Source organism: Pelmatolapia mariae, linkage group LG9 (genome assembly GCF_036321145.2).
Source record: "Pelmatolapia mariae isolate MD_Pm_ZW linkage group LG9, Pm_UMD_F_2, whole genome shotgun sequence".
In the NCBI taxonomy this organism is placed as follows: domain Eukaryota; kingdom Metazoa; phylum Chordata; class Actinopteri; order Cichliformes; family Cichlidae; genus Pelmatolapia; species Pelmatolapia mariae.
In genome coordinates, this window is record NC_086235.1 from 2,180,388 (window position 1) to 2,208,207 (window position 27,820).

Below are 27,820 nucleotides of genomic sequence, written 5' to 3' on the forward strand. Positions count from 1 at the left end.
AGTCTCAGCAACATGCAGACGACCGAGCAGCAGAAACTCTGCAGGGAACGTCTGAAGTCTGTTCTTCAGTTTTCCAGCTCACTGTTTATTGAACATGAGACAGAAAAATAACTTCACTCAGGATTTGATGGTGAATGTCCGGAAGCACACTTGCTTTCAGGAGCCGGGTTTGATGTTCAGTCTGATTGGATCTGTTCTCTGCTCGCTTCCTTCAAGTGTTCAACACAAAATAATCTATATTTTATTTTTTAATGAATCATTTATTCTTGTACAGCTACCCAAAAACCTTCCTCTCAGTGTGTCTCAGAAGTCCAAAGAAAGGGCCCAGATCTGGTTTTAGGACAGCTGCTTCATGTCGTACATCGGCACCTCAGATCCCTCCGCTCTGCCCTCGTCTTCGGCCGGCCTGGCGGCGTGAGGGCTGCTCTTGCGGCCCTTGGGAGGAGGGACGGGCAGAGCTCCTTCCGTGACGCCCTCGGCTCCCTCCTGGCCCTCTGCCACAGTCCTCTCCTTCTTCAGGTTGAGCTTGGCTGGGACACTCTTGGTGATGGTGTCCTTCAGCTTCTCTCCCGACTGCTTGAGCCTTTCGCCGGACTGGCGGATCTTCTCGCGCCTCTCGGCCGTCACGATGCGCTCGCCGAGTTTGTTCACCTTGGTGCCCAGGTTCTCGCGGGTCTTGCTCATGTTCTCCTTGGAGAAGGTGGCTTTGAAGCTCTCGATGCGCGTCAGCCCCGTCTTCTTTATGCGGCTGGCTGCCGAGGAGTCAGCCTCCTCCACCACCATGTACTCCTCGTCCGACTCTGGAGGGAGCTCGAACTTGTCGGGCTCCACCTCGGCTCTGGCCCGGGCCCCGCTGCTGCTGGGCTCCTCTGGCTCGTTTCCCGGGGCGACGGATTTCACCTCCTGGTCACCCTGAGAAACAGAGAGAGTGAGAGAGAGAGCAAAGAACAAGCTTGAAAACAAACCGGTTCAATGGTCCATGTTTTTTGGTGGACAAAGTTTAGCAGTGATGTCAGATGTAATTGTGTCTTTGTTTGAAGTGTGTTATGCAGACTTGTGCTGGGCCGTGATCCTGCATCCAGAAATAACCTGCAGCACCTGTTTCTGCAGCTCAGCGCGCGCCTGCAGGAAGCTAAACATATCAGCTAGCAGCGCAGAGCGACACGGGATCGCTTTCAGCTCCAGGCTGCGTCACGCCGTGCATCTGTCTGTAACTCTGAGATCAGGTTACGCAGAACAGCAGAGAGTGAAGCTAAAGCTCCACAGTCCCACTCATTCATACTGGGAGCTGCCCAGTAAACCTGCAGTCTGACCCCACAGGCTAGTAGCAGGTGTGCTGCTTAAACCAGCCTCCAGTTCAATCAACTCAATGAAAACAGTCCAGATGAGACTGTTTATAATGTTGATCTGCAGTGAATTATGTAGATGTAGATGTGCTGTGAGCATCATGTGCAGCAGTTTGGACACCAGAGCGGAAAAGAGCCGATCAGGAAATCCGAGCCGCCATCCTGTCGTCTCAGGAAGCTGAAGTTCATACTTTGACGATGGGATCCATAAACGTTGGGCTCAAGTTACTTTGAAATGTCGGCGTTCACTGAATGCAGATCACATGGAAATGAATCTAATCAGCAACATGATCCATGAAACATGGAATCTGATTACTTATGGATCGTTTGAAAACAAACATCAAAGCTGAACTGATGTTACAAAATGTTCAGATTCTGAAAATTATTTTTATATTCAGCTTTTACATTTGGTCGACTTTAATCAGTTACATGAAGACTGTTATTGCTGTCACACTGTTTATTCCTCATCAGTCTGTTTGATGTTGTAAAAAATGTTTTTCACGTCATTTTTTAATGTTTAACCCTTTATTGACCATGGGCCCACCAGCGGGCCCATTTTACAGGTAAATTTGAAGGGCCGGTCAATAAAGGGTTAAGGTGAATTCTGTTCCCAATCTGCTCAGACATCTTTTATTTGTCTGAATAATCTGAATAATCCTGCAGTTAAACCCAAATGAACCTGTTACTTAACTTGTAGTTAGCATGCTAACAGAAGCATCACAGGTATGATGTGACACCTGATATGTTTGAGCTGACATTTCCACAGCTCTGATGAACACAGCACACTCAGAGCTGAGCTTCACAGCAGGAAGCAGCTAACGAGCTAAAAGAAAGCAACGGTAAAAAATCAGCCTCTAAATCGCTCTGATCATCCTGCTGTCATCAGGTTCATCTGTGCACAAACTGACTGTGAGGCTGTTTGATGCTGAACACACAGCAGTGACCGTGTGCAGCTTTCTGAGGTCATCTTTCCTGAACTGAGACCAGGACTGAAACCTGAGCTGGATGGACTCGTCCAACAGCAAACAGTTTAACCATTTGACTCATTCTTTATGGTTAAAAAAGGAAACTCGGGGACCTCTCTGCTCTGCCAGACTGCAGGAGCGAGGGCCAAATATGGAGGGTCGAAGGCTATGAGCCCATCTGACCTCCTGACATGGGTTGCGTGCTGACCCCCCACAGCTTTTGCTTCCACTGGGAGGATTTCCTCCATCAGTCTAACTGGGAGCAGGTAGCAGCTAATGAAACGATTCATAGCCAGAGAGAGAGAGAGAGTGAGGGAGGCAGACAACTATATTAGGAGATGGAGGAGCTGCAGACTCAGAATAACCTGGTTTGTCAGCAGTCAGCTGGCTCAGTCACTTACAGTACAGCAGCTCTGTGAGCTCAACATGCTTTCATTTTCTTCTTACTGCTGTGGAAAAGAAGCAGCTGGGAGGTGTTTCCTAAAGAGGCCTTGGTGGATGTGACTGCCTGCTGTGTAAAAGTCACAGCTCTACATGAGAGGAAACTCCACAGTCACAGTGTCAGAGTGTGATCGTCACTCATTAAGTCTCTGAGAGCTTCAGGATGAGCACACCTACCAAACATCAGTCTTTGTCTAAGAACCGAGAACGTAGCGTCACAGGATCTCGTTGTAAAAACATCTCGAGTTGATGTGAAAATTCACAAAACGTAAACATGGAAGTCTTTCCTATTTCTGCTTCCATCCCACACGGCGTGATGTTTGTATTTCTGTGTGACCTCACTGACAGACTGCAACCTGACGCTGAAAGGCGCAGACTACAGTAACACAACCACGCCCTGCAGTCACCGCACTAGCTTACATGCTAACTTGAATGCTAAATTCACTGCGTCACTTAAAGTGAACTTTTAATGTTTAACAAGTGCTTAAATCAGCTGATTCTTCACACAGTGAACTAAAAGCAACGCTCTTTGATGAAATTAGGTTTCATTGTGTTACGAAGCATCAGTGTCTCTTTATTACATGAAATTTACAAATGTGTGTTTGCATCTTTGAGCATTGCTGGTTTAACAGCTCGTCTTTGTGTAAAATTTTTGCCCAACTCAGTTATAAAAAGATGAATAATAATCTTTTTATGACTAAAAATAATAATAATGATAATCTGAAATCAATAATACGTGAGCTGCACACAAGTCTGAAATCAGTCCTCTTTTACTTCAGTTTTCCAGAGTACATGACTCGCTGTGAGCTTCAGGTGTGTGCGGTAACCTTTCAGCACACTGAAGCTTATCCAGGGCTAAAATAACCGCGTCACTGTCATGCTGGCAGCTGCTAACTGTGAAGGCCAAAGAAGTAAAATGAATCCCGGTGTGCTTGTTGCTATTTCAAACCTCAGAGGTTGAGACTCAACAGTGACATAAAAATAAAACGAGGTGGTCACAAACATGTTCTCAAAGAACACAACAGTCATGTTAAACTCCAGTAAAGATCACAACTACACTGCAGCTCACTTTGAGTTTAACATCAGTGACCACCGCCCATCAACAGTTGTGTATTTCATAAAAACATCCTCTGACTTTTCTTGGAATTAAAGTTCGCCTTCCAGACCTGGAGGTGAGCGAATGCCTATTTTAGACATAAACCAGCTGGATCCACCTTTACAGTCATCATTCGTCAAACACCAGCTGGCCTTATTAACTTCTACAGTCCAAAAGTTCAGTTTGTCCCCTGATGAAACCGGCTGCCAGGATTACTGTGGACTAAATAAATAATGATGCAGAGGTTCAAACCCCAAAGGGAGCCAATCCATTACTCTGGCTTCTTAATAAAGAAATAAAAGAAAGTCCTCTTTCTAAGATTTAGGATTTTTTGTGGTGATAAAACAATGCTAACTGCACTGGTGCTGTATGGTAGGAGCATTTCACCAGGCCACCTTTAGACACAGAACAGTAACAGAGGCTAAACCAGTCCCCCGGGCTGGTAGCTCCAAATTATATCTTTATTATTGGAATTGGTTTTGCTGGTGTTGACTGTTGACAACTGCTGATATGCCCGCTTGGATACAGTTTAGTTTTCAGGGTTCATTTGTTTAGTTTGCGTTTGTCATTTCAGATCTACTGAATCAACCATCCACTGATCTTCAAACAAGAAGAACTACGTCAGTAATCCCTTGGTTGGATGTCCAGAAGGACTGTTTCCAACATTCCTTGATCCATGAAGCATCACATATCAAGAACAAGAACTTTCTGATACAGAGAACGCGTGAGAGTCTTACCTGATAAATGACCACCCTGAACTTGTTCTTGGCGAGGAGGTCGCCCTGAGTGGCCTCCACCTTCTTGACCCTGATGTTCTGGTTCTCCACACGCACCCTGACATCCTTGATGTGCCGGCTGACCTTCCGTGTTTTCTCCAGCAGCCGGTCGACGGTAGAGCTGGTGTTGGCGTGCTCATTGGTCAGTTTGACAACATCGGCCTGGATGGTTTTGACCGTGCTCTCCAGCTCAAGCTGACGCTCCTCCATGCGCTGCTGTGTGACCTGGACGCTGTCCATGAGGCCCGCCACGCGTTCCAGCAACGCCATGATGCTACCCGCATCATCTCCGCCACCAGTCGTCATCCCCGGTTTATCGGTCATTCTTGCTGCTTGGTTTGCTGGTAATATTCTCGTTGCTTGGTCGATCGACTGTTTGTGTCCAGTGATCCAGAGAAGGAACAAAGCAATGAGGAAGAGGAGGATGACTTGGACAGGCAAACTCCAGTAAAATGTACTCCAGTTAAGAGTGAAATTTGAAAGAAGATGTGAAGAATAAGATATGAATTTGAGGATGACTGTCAAAACACTGGGAATATCCAAAGGAAGACCTCAGAAAGGAAAATTAAAGAAAGCAGGAGGACAGGAGGACCAGATCACCCCTCTACGACTGGTGGTTGACCCTGAAACTGTTCAGATCAACTCATAGACTCCACCCTACTGGGAGAGAAAGGGAGGGGGTGGGGGTGATCGGAGTCAAGAGGAGGGACGGAGGGAGGCTAAAAAGAGATGAGCTAAAATGCAGTGGGAGTGTTAAAGGGGAAGGTGGATCGAAGCTAAAATCATCTTTAGTCAGTATCATAGTTGCTGTTTAAATGCACCCAGACTGTGAGAAGTTACAGAGCAGTGAGGATCACGTTGATCTGACTTGGTAAGTCATGTTGAGGCCCTGAGGAACACCGAACTAGCCAAAACTTTCCATCAATCAGAGGATTTTAAAGTGGAAATGGATATTACGGGAATGCATGTGTTAATGAGCGAGAGAGATAAAGAGTGACATGGATCCCAGCTTCTCTCTGTGTTCTCGGCTGCTAAAAATACAGCGAGGGTAAAGTGACTCCCTGTGCTTCTTTGGGACATGAGCATATTAAAAGGAATGGAAACCCCCCTCCCATCTATTTCTCCACATCAATCTATCCCCCATCACCTTTTCACTTGTTCTGTCTTAATCCCTCCCTCCAGGTTTAGACGTTTTTGGCACCCCAGGCCTCCAAATGAGCATTCATGATGGTAACACTCGCCAACACTGCCATCTTTGTTCTTGATTTGAGCCGGGTAGTCCAAGTTTGGATAAGGAAGTGGAGCAAGAGATGGGAGGAGCAAGCAGTCAACATCACGGTGTGATAGGCTGAGTTAACTTTCAGTCAAAGTGAACACATTTTAAAATCATGTCAAGCTCTGCTATCTCACATATTAATTTTCCAAACGCCAGATTTTAGTAGGAGCATAAAGAAGTGTTCAGAGGCACAATCGAACTGTGACAGGAGGCAGAAACACTTAGTATTGTTCTTTTTAACACTTAATGCTTCTTGATAGGTTCAGTTATACTCGTCTGGGTGCCGGAGTTTCTGCTTTTACTGTATTAAACTCTTACAAAACTAAAGTTTGAACCGGCCCAACAGAACCACAGATATATTCTTTTTAATTCATATTATAAACTGATGTCACCCACTGAGTTGTAGCTGGCACCTACAGTTAGCACATAGCATGTAGCCTTTGCCAGTTAGCTCATTTATCACAATGTTTGCAAAACCTCCACCTGTGGTTAATGGTCCCGCTTGCCCACTAAACCCATAAGTTAGCAGTAACATACTGGTCTTCCTAGAAGTTCAGCTTGAGTCTTCCAGGTACAGACATACAGTTGGTTGACAGTCTGACAACTGCGGCTAATTACTGCAATGATAGTGAATAAAAACACGATCCTAGAGAGGTCGAGCGGGGAATTCTTTATAAAATGACAAAGGGAAGAAGGAAGAGGAAACACTTATGGAAATGTTTGGACATTTACTTTAGGAAAAATGGGAAATAAATGCAGTGATTTATTGCGAACATGCAAACATACATGGAAAAATAGTATCTAAGGCAAAAACAGAGTTTGTAGTAATTCTACCTTGATGCTTAAAAGTCAGTATTCTTTATGAACACCTTTATTCTTCAGCTCAGTCTGAACTCTGTCATCTCTGTAAGTTACCACTTCAGTCATGCTGGCGTCCGGCTCTGGGGAGGCCGATCCATGACTGACAGAGTTCCTCTGTCTGTTTCTATCCAGATGTGCTTTCACTGCACTGAACCCTTTTCAATCGTAGCCCGACCTCACCAAGAAAGAAAGAAGAGCGTTCAAAGCTCTGACATGCAACCCATCATTACTATAACCTTCCAGAAGAAAACAGAGAATGAGGGGAGGTGGGCCAGAATCAGGTGAAGACAGAAGGGGACTCCCCGCTGTCTGAAAGCCCTCCAGCAGCTGCTGCCTATAATTATCCTGCCATCACTGCTATATTTAACCCCACCTCCCTGCAGAAGACACGAAGGCTTCATCAGCCACCGGGCGCGCTTGGTTTTCACCTCTCAAAGGTGTCAAAATTTAATGTGAAGTAAAAACACTTGAAATGAGATAGGAAGGAGTTCGAAACCTGCCACCGGCCCAGCTCGAGGTTCAGGCTGGAGCAGATGTGCAGCTTGGAACCTGAAAATGGTACAGGGACCGGAAAAATTGTGAAAAACTGGCCAATGTTCAAAGACCCTGGAAGGCCTTCGGAAACCTGAGGAACTGTTGTTCTGTCCGGCTCCTTCTTAGCACGGGTCATAAATAAGCTGAAGCCCTGACGAGAGGCTGGGAAACTGTTTATACAGCAGGAAGCGCTGTGTTCTGGAGCCTCGCTGGTCAGGCTACACAATAATCACCCGACAGGTCCAACATGGCGGACTGTCAGCTCGCTGAGGTGCTCCACCTGAAGCGTCACTGACTGTTACAGCTGAGGATGAAGAGGACTCATCGGGGTCTCTGCTGCATTCATGAGGCCGGGCTGAGATCCCTCCCTGTGCTGTCCACGTGTTCGGCTTCTTCACTCAGCAGCACGTCTTCAGATGCTCATTTACACTTTATTCATGCTCACGCGCTGTCATACCCATATTTATATGTAATCTTTAAATAGTTCAAAGATTATAGTTAAAACACTCTGAGGCATTTTTTGACTAAAATTCAGCGGCCTTGTCACGGACTGGAATCTGCTGAAGCACAGTTTGAATGCACTTTTACTTAATACCGTTATAATCAAATGAATCAAATAATAACATCATGGATATGATTATGTTTAATGAGCACTGTGTTTGAGCCCTTTGACCATCAGAAACTATTTTCAGGATTTATTTCCATCAAATATTCAGATTCTTGTGATGATGAGCGAGTGAGAAACTGAGGGACAGATTATTGACCCGTCACCACTGCCCCCTGCTGGGCATTATGAAAGAATGCAGGCTCTACATTCATACCTCCAGGTGTTTAAACATGGATCAGTAACAGCTTTAAAACAGGTCCAGATGTTTGTGTGAAGCTTTATTAAGAGGCCGGCTCAGAAAACAGACACATGAAGACGCAGAGGTTCAAACATCATAATTTAATGCTAATTCAGCTACAGCACAGTCTAAACAACAACTTCACGGTTCATGCAGGATCAACATCTACAGCAACATCTGGCCCGTTCCCTGCGACAAGCGCCACCAAGACCGTGGCGGTCCACCTCAGGGCAGCGGCGCGCGAGGCGAACCCGAGCCCAGCTTATCGGCCTACTCCTTCTAACACAACAAAACGACCAACACGGACACGTGGTACCATCGTTACGAATCAGAATGAAGATAAAAAGCTCGACGAGGTCCTTTAAATTATCGCCAGCTTGTCCAAACACACAAACATTGGAATCCATTTCCGGAATGGCGTCATCTGAAAATTAGGCAATAAAATAATTAGCATAGCAACCTGTACATGTCGGCTCGTACCTCATTATTATTTTTAAGCAGTAGAAAAAACAGCATTTTGGTTTTCAGGTGGATCTCATTGTAACAAATACAAAAAGTGTTTAAAGAAAGTTTCTCTAAGGAGACGTTTGACCCTGTGAGACGCTGCACAAAGTTAAAAACAAAAAACACGCCTGAGACACGAGTCGGCTCATATCTGAGGGGCACGGGGCTCCGGTGGTCCCTGATAATCCTGTAGTCCTGCTGCACAGCGCCCCCTGGACAGTTAAGGCGGTACAACACATGCGTGACAAAGTAAACAAAGAAAAACAAGAGAAGTTGGCCAAAGGTGAGCAGCAGTGCATCGTGGGAATTCTCAACATGGCAACGTCCACAACACGCGTTTGGTGCTCATTAAACCTTCAAAGTGGGTTTCTTCTGCTCATTTCCACCTGTTTGTCATTACACCGCCAGCGTAGCTTTGCATGATTCACAGTTCAAAATCATCCTCATTTATCTGATTCTGCCCTTCATGCAGAGCCTCGCTGCCTCCAGCTGAAATCAGCTGCCTTTTGTTTCTTTTTCCAATTGGCCAAAGTCAGGAAGCCTGCTGAGGGGCAGTATGCACTGATAAGTAAAAAAGGAACCCTGGCTAATGTGAGCAGAACAGCTCTTCTTCATCACATCTGTCGCTTTCACAGAGAAGATTTAAAAGGATAGAAACGTGGCGCACACAGAATCTGACTGAGAACCATATTTCCAGATAAACGCTGATATGAAGCTGATAAGAAAATAACATTTTTAGGGAAGATTCACAGTTTTGACTGAATTTTAAAAGCTGCTTTGGTCTAATTTACCGAGCAGTCTCAGTGAAAACCTCCACACACGAGTCCTGTTAGTTAGCATGTTAGATCTGTCTCCCAGTTTTCCCCATTTCAGTCCAACATGTCTGGATTATTAAAGCGTCTTTCACAGACAGCAGAAAACATGGACGCAGCTTCCTGCTCAGGAAAATGAATAAACCTGGATTCTATCTAAAGGCCACCAGATGGCGACAGCTGCTGCTACAAAGGCCTTGTCTGACCTTTGACCTCTGTAAGCACTCTCCTGCTCGGTCACTGATTTCGGCCACACTGAATAAAAATGAACTGACTGTTTTGTAAATCTCATTTACGCCACATTTCTAAAAGGAGGATTATATGTGGAAGGAAACTGCATGCTCATTGGCTGGCATCAATCACAAGTCTTTAGCCAATGAGCATGCAGTTCATAGTAGCTACGTCCATGTTTTACAGCTTTAATGAACAAATTCAGCCAATCACAGAACAAAGATTTAACAAAAAATTAATTCGCAGTGAAGCTTCAGTCACGTGACCACTTCACTTCAGAACAGTTCTTCCAGCCATGGCTTTAGCTGCTCCTGGCCACACCTCATTACTTCAGGACATTTCGAGTGTGTAGTTTCAGTCCGAGTGTTCACAGCAGCTGAAAATCACGTGACCAGAAGCTCTTCTTCCATTAGTACCGACTCCGATCGGCTCGCCTCGTTTTCTGGGTGTGCGTTGGGTCGAATCTCCCGTCACGTCATTAATATGCGGCATGAACGCCACAAAGGTGGACATGTTTCAGCAGAGATGAATCCACAGATCAGCACGTGCATGTACACCAGAGCCAATCAGGATGAGGGTCGCTGCCCTCGTGTGGGCGGGGGGAAGACGGATGAGAACCGCAGCTGTAGCAGGGATGAGCTCTAACGTGGCCGAAAAACTAAAAAGGAGGCGCTCCTGCTGTGCGTCTCACCGGGCGAAAACTGAGACAATCGTCACTGTTCGCGGTGTGGACGTCCGGAGCGACGATACAATCAGAGAAATAAAGTTTCCACAGTGTTTCAGAGTCTGAGAAGACGGCAGCAGCACGACCGCGTCTCCGCTCCGCAAACTGAAAATCACCAGCAGACGGGAAGCCAAAGGAATGAAAGGTGGGAAATAAGGCCCCTCAGTAACGTCGGGTTATTCCAAAAAATGAGGGAAAATAAGAAGAGGCACCAAAAAGTCGAGATATCAAAAATGCAGTCTGTGGTACGAAAGGTCGGACTTCTTGAATTTTATAAAAAACAAGATGGAAAATTAAAAAAATCATTAAAAAAAGAAAAAAGAAAGAGCAGCTACATCATCCGGGACGACGTTCCTGACGGGAAGTGACCGAGATGCTGCTTCTGCCTCCGACCACGCTTCGTCTTGTTGCACCTCCTGTAGGACACAACAGGAAGTGCACGTCAACAACAACATCAACATTAAACGAGCCACAGCGCTCCACAAGAACTCAGCTTTTATCAGTAAACGTAACAACGATCTGCTTCACGTCCCCTCTGTAACTCTGAGGGGTCGGACGGTGACGCGGAGAAGAAAAAACGAATCAAGCTGATCGGGAATATTTTCATTTTCCAGCTTCCCGGCAAAATGTAAAGTTAGATCATGTGTCGATCACCTGTCGGGTGATCTTTAACAGCCAATAGGAGTGTTTCTCTTACAGCAGTGACCCTGCAGATTCCTGGTGTGTGTAAAACTACAAAAACATCTGTCACCTTTTCTCTGTTTGTGTACAATGACAATAAAGCGCTGTTCTATTCTATTCTATTCTGTTCTATTCTATTCTGTTCTATTCTATTCTGTTCTATTAGATGTGGGATGGGGATAAACTCCAGGCTCTCAGAGGTCCAGTTATTGAATGTTAGAAGTTTTTTTATTGGAAATGTCTGACTCACTTTAAGTGAAATCACGTCAGCACTGGTGTTCTGTGTTGATAAAGTTTTTTACAGCGTGAGATAAAGCGATGAAGCGGCTGAGGACGTGGAGGCATCCATCGTCACAGGCAGCCTGCTGATGCTCCACCATCACTCACCACCAAAGGTTTACAGAGAAAAAGGAGGGCCTGGTGTTGGTTTCAGCATGAGCGTATCAGGACAGCATGTGGGGACGTGGTCTGCACGTCTGTGCTGCACTTTTAACCTGACAGACTTGAACCACGTCTGCTGGAGGAGCCACTTTTTATAAAATAATACTGGTTCTGTTTCTCAGACGTGCCAGTTTGTTTTTTCTTCACAGATTTGGACGGCTGCTGCTGAAACTCTGCTCATTAATGGTTTTATGGTGCTTTGCTTCATGACTGAGTGCTGCTGGGGTGTGAGCGCCCCCTGCTGGAGGCTGGAGGGCTGAACGCCACGATTCACAGCCTGACACACACACACCTCCAAACTTTCCTCTGCGGTGAAAGGATTTCACACATTCAGGAAGCATTCGTGTTTCATAAACCACAAAAATCATAGTTTACTGATTTAATGGCTCATTACTCACTCGGTGTGCAGCGAGGACCCTGATGTGATCCGTTGAAAGGTGTGAAAGGTGTGTGTGCGTGTGTGTGTGCGTGTGTGTATGTGTACCTGGTGAAGCACATGACCACGGCCACGATGACGGCAATCTGAACAGCTCCGATGATGGCAGCGATGAGGACGTAGTGCAGCTTCTGCCCGCTGGGCACCACGTACAAGATGTTAAAGTCCAGCAGCTGCTCACACTGCTGCCCCCCGTATGCATCCTCACACCTGACACACACACACACACACAGAGTCAGTGTTACGTGTGGAAGTTTCACAGGAACATGTTCAGAACGTTGCTCATGAATAAAAATAAAACTCCACACTGACAACGAGGACGTGATGTTTGTGACTGATCATCCTCAGTGACACACACACACACACACACACACACACACACACACACACACACGACGTTGTCTTTGTTCTGACAGCAAACACAGATCGCTGCGTTCAGTGAATCGAGTCAAAGATTTTCGTGTTGACAGAAAAACTTTAAATCTTTAAAAACACAAAAATCAGCCAGTCTGAGTTTCAGCTGTCAGACTTTTATTTTTGAAAGCTGTTGAAGCTCGACGATCTCAGATCAGCTCTAAGGATCAATCCAATATTTAAACCTTGAGCTCAGTTTCTCGTTCCTCAAACTTTATGAGAGAATTTTTCGTTTCTTTTTTTCAGAGAACTGAAGATTTTGGTTAGTTGTTCATTTGTCTGGTCCACTTTTAACATCGCAGGTCTTCTTTCAGCTGCTGAGTCTAGTTTAAACATGAATGAACGCGCTCGGTGTGAATAACACACGCACACACCTGGGCAGGTGCACGAGGGCAGAGGCGGGGCTTACCTGCAGGTGGGCAGGTTCTGTCTCATCTCACAGATACCGTGTTCGCAGAACTGGGAGTAGTCCTCGGGACAGGGGGCGGGGCTGTCCTCGAACCCCTCCCCCTCACCAGGCTTGGGGACAGCTGGAAGGAGAGAAGAAGAAATCTGTGCTTTAGGATTGGTGTTGCTGTGAGACAGGAGCGGGCACAGTTGGGGGCGGGGCTTGGCTGGGGGTGGGGCTTACCGTAGATTTCTGGCTTGGTTTTGATGCCGTCGTCTTTCCTGTTTTTATCTGAAACCACAGAAGAAGAAAAAGATTATGAGACCAGAGAAAGCATCTAAACCAGCGGTCCCCAACCCTTTTTGCGCCACAGACCGGTTTATGCCCGACAATATTTTCACAGACCGGCCTTTAAGGTGTCGCGGATAAATACAACAAAATAAAACTAGTACCGGTACCGAAAAAAAGAAGATTTATTCATAACACACGTGAAAAGACCCAGGAAAACCGAGTTAATGATAAAAACGATAACAAAATAACGCTGAAAACCGATAAAAACCCTGAAAACCATACATTTCACACCTGAGCCTCAACTCTCGCGGCCCGGTACCAAACGACTCACGGACCGGTACCGGTCCGAGGCCCGGGGGTTGGGGACCACTGATCTAAAGCACCATCATCAGCACCACCAGGACAGGAGGTCAAATGAAGTGAGGCCTAGCATGAGATAAAGAAGGATTACTTTAAGCTGTGAATCATGCAAAGCTGCTCTAGTAGAGCTGCAGCTCTCCATCTATAACATCACATATGTGAGGAGAGATCTGCACGTCTCCGTGACTTTGAGCCTCAGACAGTAAAATGTTGAAAGTTTTTCATTCAGCTATAATTTGATAATCTGTGCAGGCTGTCAGGGTGTGTGTTCATGTTCGTGTGCTGATTTTATGGGATTAGAATCAGATTACAGCTCGTTTCTGTTCAGACGGTCCATTCCTGTCTGAACGATGGTGAAATATTTATAAAAGGTGAGTTTCAGCACACGAATGAGATGAAGAGTTAACGTCCTCGATCACATTTAGTCCCCGAGTGAAACCCGACAGCGTCAGATTACAGAGAGCATCACTGATCTCAGACCAGCTTCAGCGTCCGATCAATGAGGCGTTACAGCGAGTGTGCGCACGCATCCGACTCACAGTGACTGATGAGAGCGAGCAGCGAGGAGAGAGGCTTAAATACAGGTCAGTGACTCACACACACACACACACACACACACACACACACACACTGGTTTCCATATCTTAGTGAGGGCATCTTATTAACATAATGCTTACCCTCAGCCTGACCCTAACCCATCTGTAACCCTGACACTAAAACCACATTACGAGTCTCACAAACACCTTCAAACTCATCGGGCATTTTGTCCCCATAAGGACTGTTGGTCCTCACAAGCATAGTAGCATTCTAATTTCTGGTCCCCACAAAGATATATAAACGTGTACAGATTCACTCACACACTTTCCTGGCCTCAGGGTGAAGCTCCGTCAGCGCTGCAGAGACGTTTGCTCGTCTCATTTGTTCTGAACCGTTCACAGCTTTAATGTTCCGGTAAAAATGCGTTCACATTTAAAAAGCTTTAAAAAGCTAAACAAAGATTACGCTCATGGTTAAATGTGTATCTGATGTGTTTTTAAGCTGCGCCATGCAGTTTCTTTACTGAACAGCATCGATCACACGGGAGCTTTTATTCTTTCAGCACTCGTGTTTCAGTTTTAATCAAACACGGTTTTTTCCGATCGTAACATCTGAAACTGTGACGCTGGGTTTTTGGACGATTCTGAGATCTGCTGGTGAAACTCATAAAACCACACCTGTTAATCCCTCCACTTTTATTAAAATGAACATCTGAATTATTTACTTAAAATCCAAAAATTCATTAAGAGTCATAATAACTGGACCACAGGCTTCTAGAGTCGGCGTGTCAGATGTTTTTAACCCGGAACAACTCAGCTTATTTCAAACTCGAGCCGAGAAAACAGAAGGAAGACCAAGTCAAAGAAGGAGAAGAAGACAAAGAAAACAAGGAAGATGAAGCAAGTGAACATTTAACAGGAGGGAAAGAAGAGAAACAAGGAAAAAAAAAAAAGGAAGAAGATGAGCAGCAAAAAAACCCAAAAGGTGAACAAAAAAATAATAATAAGAAAAAATAGAAAACAGGAGGAAGAAAATTAGAAGTGAAGAAGAAATAATCTGTAAAGGAGAAGAAGAAAGTAAAAAAACAGAAGAAAGAAGGGGAGGAAAGGGGGAGAGAGAATAAAAGGCAAAAAGGGAAGAAAATGAAGAAGATGATAAAGGATGAAGAAGAAACAAAGTTAAAATAACAAATAAAGATGTAAATAAAGAAAAGGCGAAGAAGTAAAGAATAGAATAGAACTGTACATATAAAAAGAAAAAGAAGGACAGATGGAAATGAGAGAAGGGGAGGAGAAGGAGGAGGAGGAGGAGAGAACAAAGAAGAGAAAATGTGGAGCAGGAGGTCGTGGCGTTAAAATGAGACCAGCTGTTTGTTCAGCCAGCCGCGATAATCAGTGTGTGTGTGTGTCTGTGTGTATTGAGATCATCATTCAAAATAAATGAACTGAAACGTTTTTTCCTCCTGACTCTCATCTTCCTCCTCCTCTTCCTCCCTTAGCTCCACCCCCCATCTCCATATTTCCCTTTCCCAGTTTCCTCCTCTCTCTCCCTCTCCTGCTGTGAGTAGATGATGATGATGATGATGAAGGTGATGGATGAAGGAGTGTTTGCTGTGTTGCTGTTACCATGGCAGCGTCCGACGTGCTTGATGTCGATCTTGAGCTGTTTGAGGCAGGACGCCTCCCGGACGTGGCAGGGCGTGTCGTAGGTGACGCCGTCGCTGCCGCACACCGGGTTGTCGTTGTGGCCGTTGCACACGATGTTACACATGCAGCTGGATACACACACACACACACACACACACACACACACACACACGCTCGTTCAGGCTCACGGTTAGACTCCTAACACTGAGTGTGTGTGTGCGTGCTCACATCATATCCTCAGAGTCTTCATCACACTCGGCTCCAAACTTGCAGTTCCCACACTTGGAGGTCTTTTTCCCGCGGCCGGAGCCTTCGTCATCTGCAGACACACAAACGCCGCTCAGCTCGTCTGCTTCAACTCAAAAATACTCAGAAACAAACCAGAGCAAACGTGAAGCTGTTTACCTCCATCTCCAGATCCTGATCCAGCATCTGAGACACACACACACACACACACACACACGTTCTGACGTTAGTGTCACCGGCTGCAGGAAGTTAACTTTAACCTGCTGCAGAGGTGGATGTTCATATAAACATGTGTCATAACAGGCTCAGTGTGTGAGGAGCACACCCATACTTCTGGACTCATTGAGTAGCTTTGCATGATTAACAGTTCAAAATAATCCTTCTTTATGAAGACGAGCATCACACAGATAGCTGCTAATCAGTGCTCAGTAACATCCAATTAAAATCCTTGAATTTCACCAAACCTGGAGCTCTGCCTTCCTGGATGCTCTGTTACTACGGTAACCTTACAGCAGCCATAATTATTGGTCACATGATGTTATTAAAAGTGCTCTAAAGGGCTCCAACAGCATAAACATGGTTAAGGTGCGTCACCATGCATCTGTCAGTCAAAGAGGCCACGCCCCTAAGAAAGCTAACATTAAGCTTTTAAACATTTTAACATGGAGGTCTATGGGGGCTGACTCACTGCTGCCTCTGCTGGACGTTAGAGGAACTGCAGCTTTTGCTGGCGGCTGTTTTCATTCTCTAGCTGTGTCCCAGTTCAGCAACCGCACACTTCGCAGTGCGCATTTGTAGACGATTACGTCACAGCGACGCGACGAACAGTGTCCCGATTCGAAGTGTACTCCAAATTCGGTCGACAAATGCACACTTCATTTCCCCAAATTTGAAGTCTGGATCCGGTGTAGACTTCGTGGCCCCACATATCCCACAATTCATAGCGCGGCGGTGGGTGTGGATATTTTTTTCTAAAAAAAGTTGCGGATGCCTGAAGCGGGGCGTCCGAAGAATAAACTTTCAAAAGTAAGTACTGAATATGATGTCACTTATTTATGTGCGAATGTTTAATAACGAAGAACATTAAAACATTACTGTTGGCCACATGTCGGCAAAGTTATGTGACATTAGTGATGTTTGTACTTTCAGCGTAAACTTGGTTTTAAAGCCTTTACTTCAAAATATATATATAGTCGACCTTAATCCTACAGAGAATGTGATGATTTTATGGATAATTAAAGTCAGTCATATATCCACAAACACAACAAGCTGAAAGTCAGTGATGCTGCTCGGTTTGCAGTCCTGAATATCACGGCACAAGCAGGATTCACTGCACTGTTAATGTTAGCTATGTTATATTGCTGCCTCTGTTCGGTGGTGTCGAGCCAAACGGACTTTAACGTGTGTTTGAACGAGCTGACGGTTCACTCGTTAAGCTGAAAGAAAGATGCTTTAATCACAGGAGTCACACATGTGTCCACTGGACCATCTGGGAACTCTTCTTGTTTAGCACTCGTAATAACACAAACACTAAATCCTCCTTCTCTTGTGCTGTTTTGTAGCAGTGTATACACCTGAGACTGTCACCTGTCTGTCTGTCCTGCACTCTCTCTCTGTTTCTTTCTCTCTGATTGTGGAATAAAAGTATGAACATGTATTTATAAGTTACACTTGTGTTTGAATCCTGCAGCTTATCACACATTTGATTTCCATGTGTGACAACTGCAAGTGTCCAGAGTGAGGACAGACTGAGGGACCCACTGCTGCACATCATCTGTGAGGCTTTGCACCCCTGATGATCCACCAGGACAAACTCAGCAGTGTGTGAGGAAGAGGAGGAGGAAGAGCCAGCAGCAGCTGACAGATGGAGAGAATAGACAGACTGTTCCCTGTTTGTGAAGGACTGCTAGGAAAGTTTAAAATAACTAATTGTCTGTCCTGAATCAGTCTTATTAGGTAATGTTCAAATAATTTTATCATTCCAGTGTTTTCAGTGTGGGAGAAAGTACTCAGGGCCTTCAAGTTACACACTATGAAAGGCAGCAACAAGTTTAATATTCAGAAACCTAAAGTATGTGTCAGCAGCAGAATGGAGCTAAAAATAAATGTTTGTTTCAGTTCTATGAAGCTTTGAGTATTTTGGATTAGTAGCACTGCTGTGTTTGTTGCATCATATTGCTGTAATTGTTTATATGCTTTATCTCATAACAAAAATAAATGAACAAAAAAACATTTTTTCTCCTTCATTTCTGTCAAACAAAGCTGTATGAAACGTTTCTCGCGGTTAGTATCATGGTTGCTAGGCAACCGGAGCAGTGCGACCAAGGCAAGACCATCCCATTTCACGAGCCTCTCACTTCTGCCCTTCTCGCACTTCATAGTACCCGCCCCACGTAGTCCACGAAGTGCACGTACTACGAAGCGTGTGATCGCTGGGTTGGGACACAGCTTCTGTTAGTGATGTGCGGATCGATACTGAAACATCGATTCCTCCGATACCAGCCATTTATGTTCTAGAATCGATTCTCACATTAAAATATCGATATTTTAGTAATTTAGGGTAAATTTGTAGTTTATCATTAACAGGAACACAGTGGAAAGAAACTATAGCATTCGGATTGTCTACATTGGAAGGAACTACTTCCTCTTCCGCCTTTTATAGTCATGTGTGAAATATGGCTGTATAAATGTGTAGCAGCCCCTTGGCGTGCGCACTCACAACAATGGCTGAGCGTAAACGGAGTCATGTGTGGACGTATTTTACCTCCACAAACAGCCGAGACGCGGTTTGCGATACATGTGGCAAGAATGTGAGGTGTTGTGGCAACACCACTAACCTTGTCAAACACCTCAGAGTAAATCATATCACAGAATATGACGAGTGTATGTTGAGGCAAACTGAAGAGGAGGAGAGGGACAGGTGCTGCTAGGGCGAGACAGACGTCTCTCATGGAGTCCTTTAGTGCTGCAGGCAGGCAGCATGTTCAAATAGCGCACAACTTCAGTTTTTTTATTTCTATATGATTATTCTGCATCATTAAGTGATAAGAACCAGTAGTCTGATGTCCTGTAATCATGATGAAGCTATAATTTGAGATACAATAAAAGAGAGTAAAAAAAATAAGTTTTTGTACAAAGTATCGGTATCGGATCAGTATCGTCGATACCACCCTGAATTTTACTTGGTATCGGATCTGAAAGGAAATCAGTGGTATCGCACATCACTAGCTTCTGCTTGTTTGAAACAAGCTGATGTAGCTCCTCCCCCTTTCAGTCCAACTTTGACTGGCTGCCCTCGAAACAGCAGGTGGGTGGAGCTTCCATATTTAGCACAGGTACTGCTGTTATGGACACACCCACACCTGTTTTAACCCTTTATCAGATTACAGGACTTTGAATTAGACTCTGGGGTTACCTGTGAATACCTGTGTCATCTGTCCACCTGCTCACACATTATTGCTTATTATAAGAAGCAGTGAAAGGGTAAAGACGAGGGTGAGTTACCATGGTAACAGGGTCCCTCTGACACGATGTTGATGGCTCTTTGTTTCTTGCACGCCGCTCTCCTCAGGAAACACTCGTTCTGGTACGTGTCTCCGTTGGAGCCGCACACGGGGACGTACTTCTTATTGCACTGAAACACAAAGTAACTTTATTTAAATGCAGCCGATCACAGCACTCAGACTCACACAGGACTCTGAGGGAACCTGAAGGTAACAAGCATTCATGATGTAGGCAGGCTCACTGCTGATTGGTCAGTGCGCTCCGGTCTAACCAAATTCAAAAATCTGTGCACAATGATAGCATTGTGCAAAGATAGCACAGTTAGCATTTTAAAGAGCTGTTAGCTGAAACTTGTCTGAGGTGTGCAGCGTGTGCTTAAAAAAAGAAGATAAAAGAAGAAGCGTGAGGTGCAGAAACTCTACAGCAGATGAGCAGTATCTGAAATGCTTTTAAGAAAGAGGGGACACCGACACAGCACCAGCAGCGGCCATGTTGGCTCCATTTTCAGCCCAACTTTTTCACGTTTACTCAGAATCTCCTCCAGGCCAGCTGAGACCATCTCACTGAGCTATTTATGTAAAACGATGTCAACATCTAAAGGCTGTGTAGACTCTGCTGTGTGACCAGCTCACAATGATCACGTTTCAGAAGCTTTAATAACATCTGTAACAGCAGCTGTAACACACACACACACATAAAAAAGCTGTGATTGGTTTCATTCAGCAAACATTTAATAACACTGCAGCGAGCACTGTGGAGACTACACCTGAGTACTGCAGCCTGTAGAGGGCGCCAAGGTGTAGAAGTGTGTGTGTAACTCACGTGGAACTGACAGACACACTTGATGTCGGCGCCGTTCTCACGGCAGGTTCCTCCAAAGCGACACGTCCCGGTGTCACACACGCGCAGGTCGCTTTTCTTCTCTGACAAATCTGGAAAAACACAAACCGGATCATTCTTACGTCACAGTTATCGTCCTGAGAGCAGCGAATTCAACAAAAAAAAAACTTTGCATGAAATAAAAGTGGTCAGTGTGTGGGGATAAATTGAGTCCTGATTCAGCAGCATTCGTTCAGCTCTCTGAGCTCTGCACAGATCTGCTGCTGTGCTCGGACCTCTGTCCTGCTGACCGGTCTGAGCTTCAGCTGTGAGACGCATGGCTGCTATACAGAGGAGCTCATGGTCCACTCAGATCATGGATGATGATGATCACTTAATCAATACATCTGATTAGCAGCTCCTTGCTGGTACCGACCCTCTGATTTCCTGTGGATGCAGTGAGGATGAACTAAACTGTGGAGTCACCACGTCAAAGTTTCCTCCTCAGAGTGAAACATGAACATAACGTCCCAGTGCAGCAGCTCTCACATCCATCATCCACCACAGAAGCTGCACAGATGCCTCACAGTGATCCTGCTTTTAATGCATGTGAAACCGCACCCGCACACACACACATGCACATGCACACACGCACGCACACGCACGCACACACACGCACACACACACACGGTGCTACATGTGAGGTCTGCACAGAGCCCAAAGGATGCTGGAGTCACATCCTGTGACTCCAGCATGTGACTCCAATTTATATAGAAACAGGCTCAGGTGCTGCTATAGCTGATTGAACAGGTGACACCAAAGGTCAGGCTGCTTTGAGTGCACTCCCTCACTCTGTGTGTCTCTACTGTACTCACATGAAGGCTGACGATGCCAAAAATAAAAGGACGAGGCCCCCCCACACCCTCTAACAGATCATTACATGAAGGAACCTTTTAAAAACAAGCGCGTCCATGCTCACAGGTGTACACACGGGTGCTCACACACACAAACTACACCCTTTTTGGCTCCTACCTCAAAGCACACTGTGCGCTGTCGATCTTACGTGCTGCACAATAATGTTTAATATTTAGTATTTACTGTCATATTCACATAGATCATTGTGATGTTGTTTATTCTATTACTCTCGTTTTCTTCTGCTTGTTTTCTTTTTTCTTTCTCAACAGGTGATCCAGGTGATCGATATATGTATTTTTTGTCTGCTTATTCTGTTGGTTTTTGTTTTTTGCCTTTTTTCCCCGTCCCTCTTCCCCGCTGTTTTTCCTTTCCCTCTTTCTTTCTCCCCTTTCTTTCCCCCAATCAAGTCTGTCCCGTATTCAGCAAATGAAAATAAAATAAATAATAAAAGGTAAATCAAATAGACCATTACAGCAAGGCTGGGATGGTCCATTTGGTAAAGTAAATCCGTTGGGCATCCTTCTTCGCCTTTAGACAATAATTCTGATGGCAAAAGAACCAAACGGGACAGGCAAAAAAAATAAATAAATAAAAGGACGAGTGAGTCTGTCTGTGATGGGGGGCGTGTTTGTGAGGGCATGCTTTAAACTCCGCACACAGCTGGATGTAAAGTTTTAAACATGTTAGATTAAAGGTATCAGACTGAGCAACACAGAAAAACACAAAGTCAGCAGGATTCCTCCTCTGAGGAGCACCCCCCCCCCCCCCCGTGCCCCCAACCACCCCCACCAGCTGTGGAGATATTTCAGTTTGTGACTAAAAAACACACACACACAACCAACCGTAACCATAAGGACCGGCCCATGGTGTGAACACACACACACACACACACACACACACACACACACACACACACACAGAGTGGGAAACTCTGACAAAACAATACAGCTCCACTGAAAAACACACACACACACTATTATCCTGGGTAGTAATTTCCTGATGGCAGCTGATTGGTCGGCAGCCCGCAGGCTGGCCAATTAGAGCTTGTAATTACAGAGGCCGTGACCTCAGCTCCCCTGTAATTAGTAAATACCACAGTGTGCTGAGCCAGCCACATCAACCTGCTGACACACACACACACACACACACACACACACACACACACACACACACACACACACACACACACTCACACACAATAACAGAAACAGTGTGTTCTCCCAGGATGCACTGTGTGTGTGTGTGTGTTGTTAAAATGACTGTCTGAGAGCCAGAGTTATGTTGTAGTAAACTCTGCAGCAGCTCCATCATGGTTTACTGGTTTTTCTTCCTTGACTGGTCTCACACTGAGTGGAGCCACACCATTGGTCCATTCTTTGAGAGGTGAACCTAGAACGAGTGTGCGCTAACAGGAACTAGCAGTCAGATCTGGGTCCTGCCCCGAAGCCTCGGGCTCAGCGTCTTCAACGCCGCCATCTTGGTGATTTTCAAACTGGACTTGAAGAGCGAGGGGCGGAGCTAACTGTGGAAACAATGATCTCATTGGCTAACAACATGCCAATGAGTGCAGCATCTATAATCTGTCGTTCTAACACTAAGAAGGACCAAACAGCCATCCATGGAGCTGCCACACAGACAGGTACACGGGGCCTGTGTTAATGAACGGGCGTGACATCATTTTATCTTCTGGCAGCAGATTAGTCCCTCAGACTGAAGCCAGGGTCCTTCATCAGGTGATCAAACAGTCAAACACACACGCACACATAAACGCGCATCAGTTGCATCATCAAGTGTCAGCAGCTTGTTTACGGAGTCGGTGTCTGCAGGGACCAGTCGGGAGGCTCTGTGGGAGTCACAGCGGGTAACCCCTCCCCCACGGACGACACCTGCACACAGGTGTTAGTGGAAGGAGAGTGTGAGGAGAACGACAGCAGCAGGAGCAGAGAGGGCTGTCTGCACGTTTCTGCTGGTCCTCAGCAGATCTGGAAACAAAGCTCTCTCAGTGTGCAGACGCCTGCAGACGCCTGCAGACAGCACACATGTGCTCACTGCACAATGCAATACAATGTTGCCTCTTTCTTGTAAGATCCTATAATAGAACAAAACAATAATGCCAGTTATAAATAAAGACAATAAATTGAATGAATTACAAAACACTTATTTTATTTCTATTAGATCTGAAAATGTTGTGTAACACTACAACCTGAAACGACAAATAGATGCGTTAGTCTGTACAGGAGATAAAGAAAAAAATGTAACAACAGCTGTGAAATGGAATAGTCCAAATCACCAAAGTAAACTGGACCTGGGCTTGTTGCAGGATCTGAAGTTACTAAACATTTTGTGAGTGTATGCTCTCACACTTAGGACCTTATAATAATAAATATGTGCGTGATGAAAACTGGGCAGCAGCTAACGTCCTTACTCCACTCTATGCTCGTATGGGTCTGACCCTTTCACTCCTTTGATTTTTTTCCTCGTACTTTTTTGCCTTTTCGTCACGTCTGTCTTTGAATGGACCTGCCGTGTTCTCCGTCGTTTTGTATATAACTGTTTTTGGGGCAAATAAAATGCAAGCAGGGATTCAAACCGCAGAATGAATGGTTACTGGTGCTGGAAATGCTAGCGCTTGATGCAGTGTTTTGATTTTGCTGCCACTCGTACCCACAATGCAACGCGCGAAAGTCACGTGGTCTGTCGATCTCTATTAACACTAACTAACTTCAATCAAAATCGGCTGTTAGTTTAAAGTCACCACATGCAGCTGTGGGGATGATGGTGTTTGTTTGTATGCCGTGTTGTGTTTGCTGCATTTTTAACGTGCTGTTGTGCAGCTGCTAACTCGGTCAGGTCCCTGTTGTACAAGCTTTGATCTCAGTGGGACTAAAATGAGCATCAATCATTCATAAAGTCACATGTTTGTAAGGAAAGACCTTCAGACCTCTGTGAGGAACAGCTGAGGGCGGCAGGTGGGGGGAAGGACTCGAGCCTCCAGGTGAGCTTCAGTTTGTGCTTCAGCTCGTAACCAGGAACCATTAAAGAGTCGCGCTGACTTCCACAGAGGTGCAGGTTGGTTTTAGGAACGCGTCCAGCAGTTAGTTTGACGTTCCTCATCACAGAGTTTGTCCTGACCGAGAGAGACGCAGCGCTGCAGGAGCTGAAGACAGACTAACCCTCAGCCTGTCGCTGGCTTCATCGTCTCCACACCAACAGCAGTAAACACACCTGACTTACTTCAAAGGAAACACTCTCCTTTAACTCTGAGGTGAAGCCGGCGTCTTCACGTCAGCTCTGTGTTACGTCTCCCGGACAACCGCTAAAGGCTGACCTGTGGCCTGATCACGGGTTAAACCGCCCTCCACCCTCCGTCCCCACCTCACTGCTCTCGCTAACTTCCTGCTGGAGCGAGTCAGGAGCTCATAAAAGACGAGCTGAGGCGGGGTGGTGCGACGTCCCGGGAGAACATCAGTGACGGAGCTCAGGTTTAAAAAAACCTTCAGAGCTTCTAAAAGTAGAACTCAAAGATTTTTGATTCTTTAGATCCTAAAAAAGTTCAAAGACTTATTTCAGCTCCAGGTTTCTACTTTTAGAGTAGAAAAGTTCAAAATGACTTCATGTCTGCACACAAACACCAGCTCACTGATTTGATCAAACATGTTTTAGATGGAGGAACACATAGGGACTATTTTCAGTGGCGGATTGATCCACTATATGTGCTCTAACGAGTATTTGGAGCAGCAGGAGTGGAAGAGACGGAGAATGAAGTCTACTCATGTCTGAGCTGCACACTCATCACACACCACCCATCCATCATCATCCACCCTCTGCTTATCTGAAGTCACGGTGGCACAGCTGGACAGCAGAGACTCAAAGTCTCAGCAGGTTCTGGATTGACCCCGGGGTCTCCCCCCAGTTTGGGGTGCCCAGAACACCTCCAAAAGGAGGCACCCAGGAGGCGTCGTATTTAGATCAACATAAACTAGAAGTTCCCTCCAGATGTGCGAGCTCCTCCTCCTCCAGGTGAGGGCTGGGATGAGGATCGACTGGTAAATCAAAAGTGTGGCCTTCTTGCTCAGCTCGCTCGTCTCAGTATGTCACCTGCTGCCGCTGCACCAAACCACCGCTCCACCTGCTGCTGCACCGTTTTCCAGCTGTTACATTGTTGCTGTAGCCAGGTGTTACAGCAACACTTCCTCTGTCCTCTGCATCTCGTGAGTGAACTGATGAATCGTTTACTCTGTGATGATCTTTCAAAACTGCTGCTGGTGACGCCCTGAAATGTAGGGCATATAAAACCAGCGATGTTTTCCCACTGAGTGAAAGATCTGCACTGTAACACACACAGAACTGAAATGTGTGTGAAATCAAGAAAATGCAGAAAAACACCCTGAAACTTCCACAGCACTCCACTCCATCCTCACTTCTGAAGCGTTTTACGAGCCACAGCTCGTTATCGTTCATCAGGAGATGAATCAGCTGCTCGTTTCTCCAGGCTGTTCTTACACGGCCCCTCATTTTAGTTTTATCTGAGCCAGAAAAAAAAACAGCCAATCCCAAACTGACTTACTGTTACGGCCAATCAACACGCCCAATAAACATTTCAGCTCTGATTATTCGGCACTGTGAGGAGGCGGCAGCAGGACGGGCTGTGTGAGGCTGGGAATCTCTGGCTCCTGCATCACGTTGACATGAACCTCCTACAGCTCCTGACAGCACGGGCCTCTATCAGCACAGCAAACAACAAGGAGGTCAAAGTGTTCAGCAGGTCTGACCACGGTCCATCCACCTCACGACTCCAGGACTGGACCTGCCTCAGTCTCACCTTCACTGAGCTGTGGAGTCCACCACAGGAACGGTGTTGGTGTCTTCAGCTAAATTATCCAATCATAACACCTGTGTGAGGGGTTAATGTTTACATTTGCATTATTAGGGGCGTGGCCACACTGACAGGTGTGAGCACAACACCCTCTGTCAGCGTCAGCTGGTGATGGCTGATAAATTTAACCAGAGTTCACAAACCAACCACGATGGTTTGTCCATCTTCCATTTACAGTCTGTGGCCTACCCGGTGTCTGGAGGCCAGATTTGACGAACTGCTGAGAAACGCAGCGCAGCTGCAGTTTGATGCTCACACAGTAAAGACGGAGCAGCTACACAACCCAGCTCCATCACTGAGCCTCGCCCTGCTCCACCCTGTAATTAACCCTGAAATAGAACCTGGTTAAAGTGAGGAGTGGTCACACACACACACACACACACACACACACACACACACACACACACACACACACACACAGGAGAGCAACATGGCTGCAGCTTCAGCAGGTGAAACATCTGTTCAGCATCCATTACATCACTGCTCAGGTGTACTACAGGTACTGACACACCAACGGAAACACAAATATGAGAAAGGCTGGGTCACCCTGCTCCGACCTCTGACCCTCCACAGAGCCCCTACAGTGTAAGCAGGCTGTGAGTGAGCTCACCTGGGCAGTCTTCGGCCCTTCCGGGGCCGCAGTCCACACCGCTGCGGTGGAACGAGCTCCGGACGGCGGGGAGAACCAGCAGCACCAGCAGGCAGTAGAAGCAGGAGACCCGGAGCTCTGGAGCCATGATGGAGGACGGAGGGGGGATAAAGGGGGAGGTGGAGGCTGGTGTGCGCGCAGGGAGGTGGATGAACACAAAGAGAGACAAACTGGAGTAAAAGAATCTGTCGTGTTTTTCTGGGTCCTCCTTCACTAAGTCCTCACAGCACAAATCCACGCAGCGGGTTCTGATCCACGCACAGCTCACAGATTCCGTCCATGTGCTCCTCACCTCGGCTCTCAGAAACACGGAGCAGGGCTGCAGCTCGATCCCGGGATAACAAAGCCGAGCAGGGCCTGGGGCTTCACAGCCGACCCCCACACCTCCTCCACCCCTACAGCCCGGACTCTGCCTCCATCCCCCAGCCCCGCTGCCTCGCACTCAAACCGGCGGGGAGAGCCGCGGACACACGAATCCAGGTAGAGGTGCCAGCGGCCTCTGAGCAGCATCCAGGCCGGGGCGCAGTGAGGGTGGAGCGTGGACGGATGAGGGTGGTTCGGCGGCTCGATCGGTCGCGACTTTTTTTGTCCTCCTGGTCTTTCTCCACGGAATCACACATTAACAAAGGCCTGCGTCACGTGACCTGCAGGAGACCACTCCCACTCACTCCCTCACACACACACACACACACACACACACACACACACACACACACACACACACAGAGGTATCCCTGCATGCTTTGCAGCTGACCTAATCTCACCGACAACAACAACAATAATAATAATAATAATAATAATGGTCGGGGGTTCAAATCCACCGAACGGCTCCTCTAAGGTGCCCTTGAGCAAGGTACGGTCTGTATACACTGTTCCCCGGGCCCTGGACTGGTGGCCGCCCACTGCTTCACTGAGCTAAGGACTAAGAACTTTCCCACTGGATTAATAAAATCTGCATTATTATTATTAACCTGCGGACAGTTAGAAGTGATAAAGGCGGGGCCACAAATAACCTGCGGGGAGGGCTAACGTCACTCAGAGCACTGCCAACAGGTCCTCGGTTTAAAACCCTGGTGCCTCCTCAGAATCAGCTGAGTCACAGGGGTGTCCAACATATGGCCCAGGGGCCAGAATCGGCCCAGCAGACACACTTTTACCTGCATTTTCATCAACTTTATAGCTCGTCCTACTGATGAAGACCCCCAC

At 46.3% G+C, this 27,820-nt stretch overlaps 2 protein-coding genes across 2 annotated transcripts; both read right to left on the bottom strand.

The window, feature by feature from the left end:
• Nucleotides 1–336: 336 nt before the first annotated feature.
• On the bottom strand, nucleotides 337–4,948 carry cavin4b (caveolae associated protein 4b). Its single transcript, XM_063483160.1, has 2 exons — nucleotides 4,586–4,948; nucleotides 337–912 (listed from the first exon to the last, which is right to left on the bottom strand). Exons 1-2 carry the CDS (start codon nucleotides 4,946–4,948, stop codon nucleotides 337–339), a joined length of 939 nt encoding a protein of 312 aa, XP_063339230.1.
• Nucleotides 4,949–7,944: 2,996 nt separating this feature from the next.
• On the bottom strand, nucleotides 7,945–27,254 carry LOC134634090 (tomoregulin-1-like). The gene is made up of 10 exons (XM_063483154.1): nucleotides 26,576–27,254; nucleotides 20,178–20,287; nucleotides 19,356–19,485; nucleotides 16,011–16,037; nucleotides 15,834–15,924; nucleotides 15,585–15,733; nucleotides 13,015–13,062; nucleotides 12,793–12,913; nucleotides 12,018–12,179; nucleotides 7,945–10,827 (listed from the first exon to the last, which is right to left on the bottom strand). Exons 1-10 carry the CDS (start codon nucleotides 26,700–26,702, stop codon nucleotides 10,743–10,745), a joined length of 1,050 nt encoding a protein of 349 aa, XP_063339224.1. The 5' UTR covers nucleotides 26,703–27,254; the 3' UTR covers nucleotides 7,945–10,742.
• Between the last annotated feature and the right edge of the window lie 566 nt (nucleotides 27,255–27,820).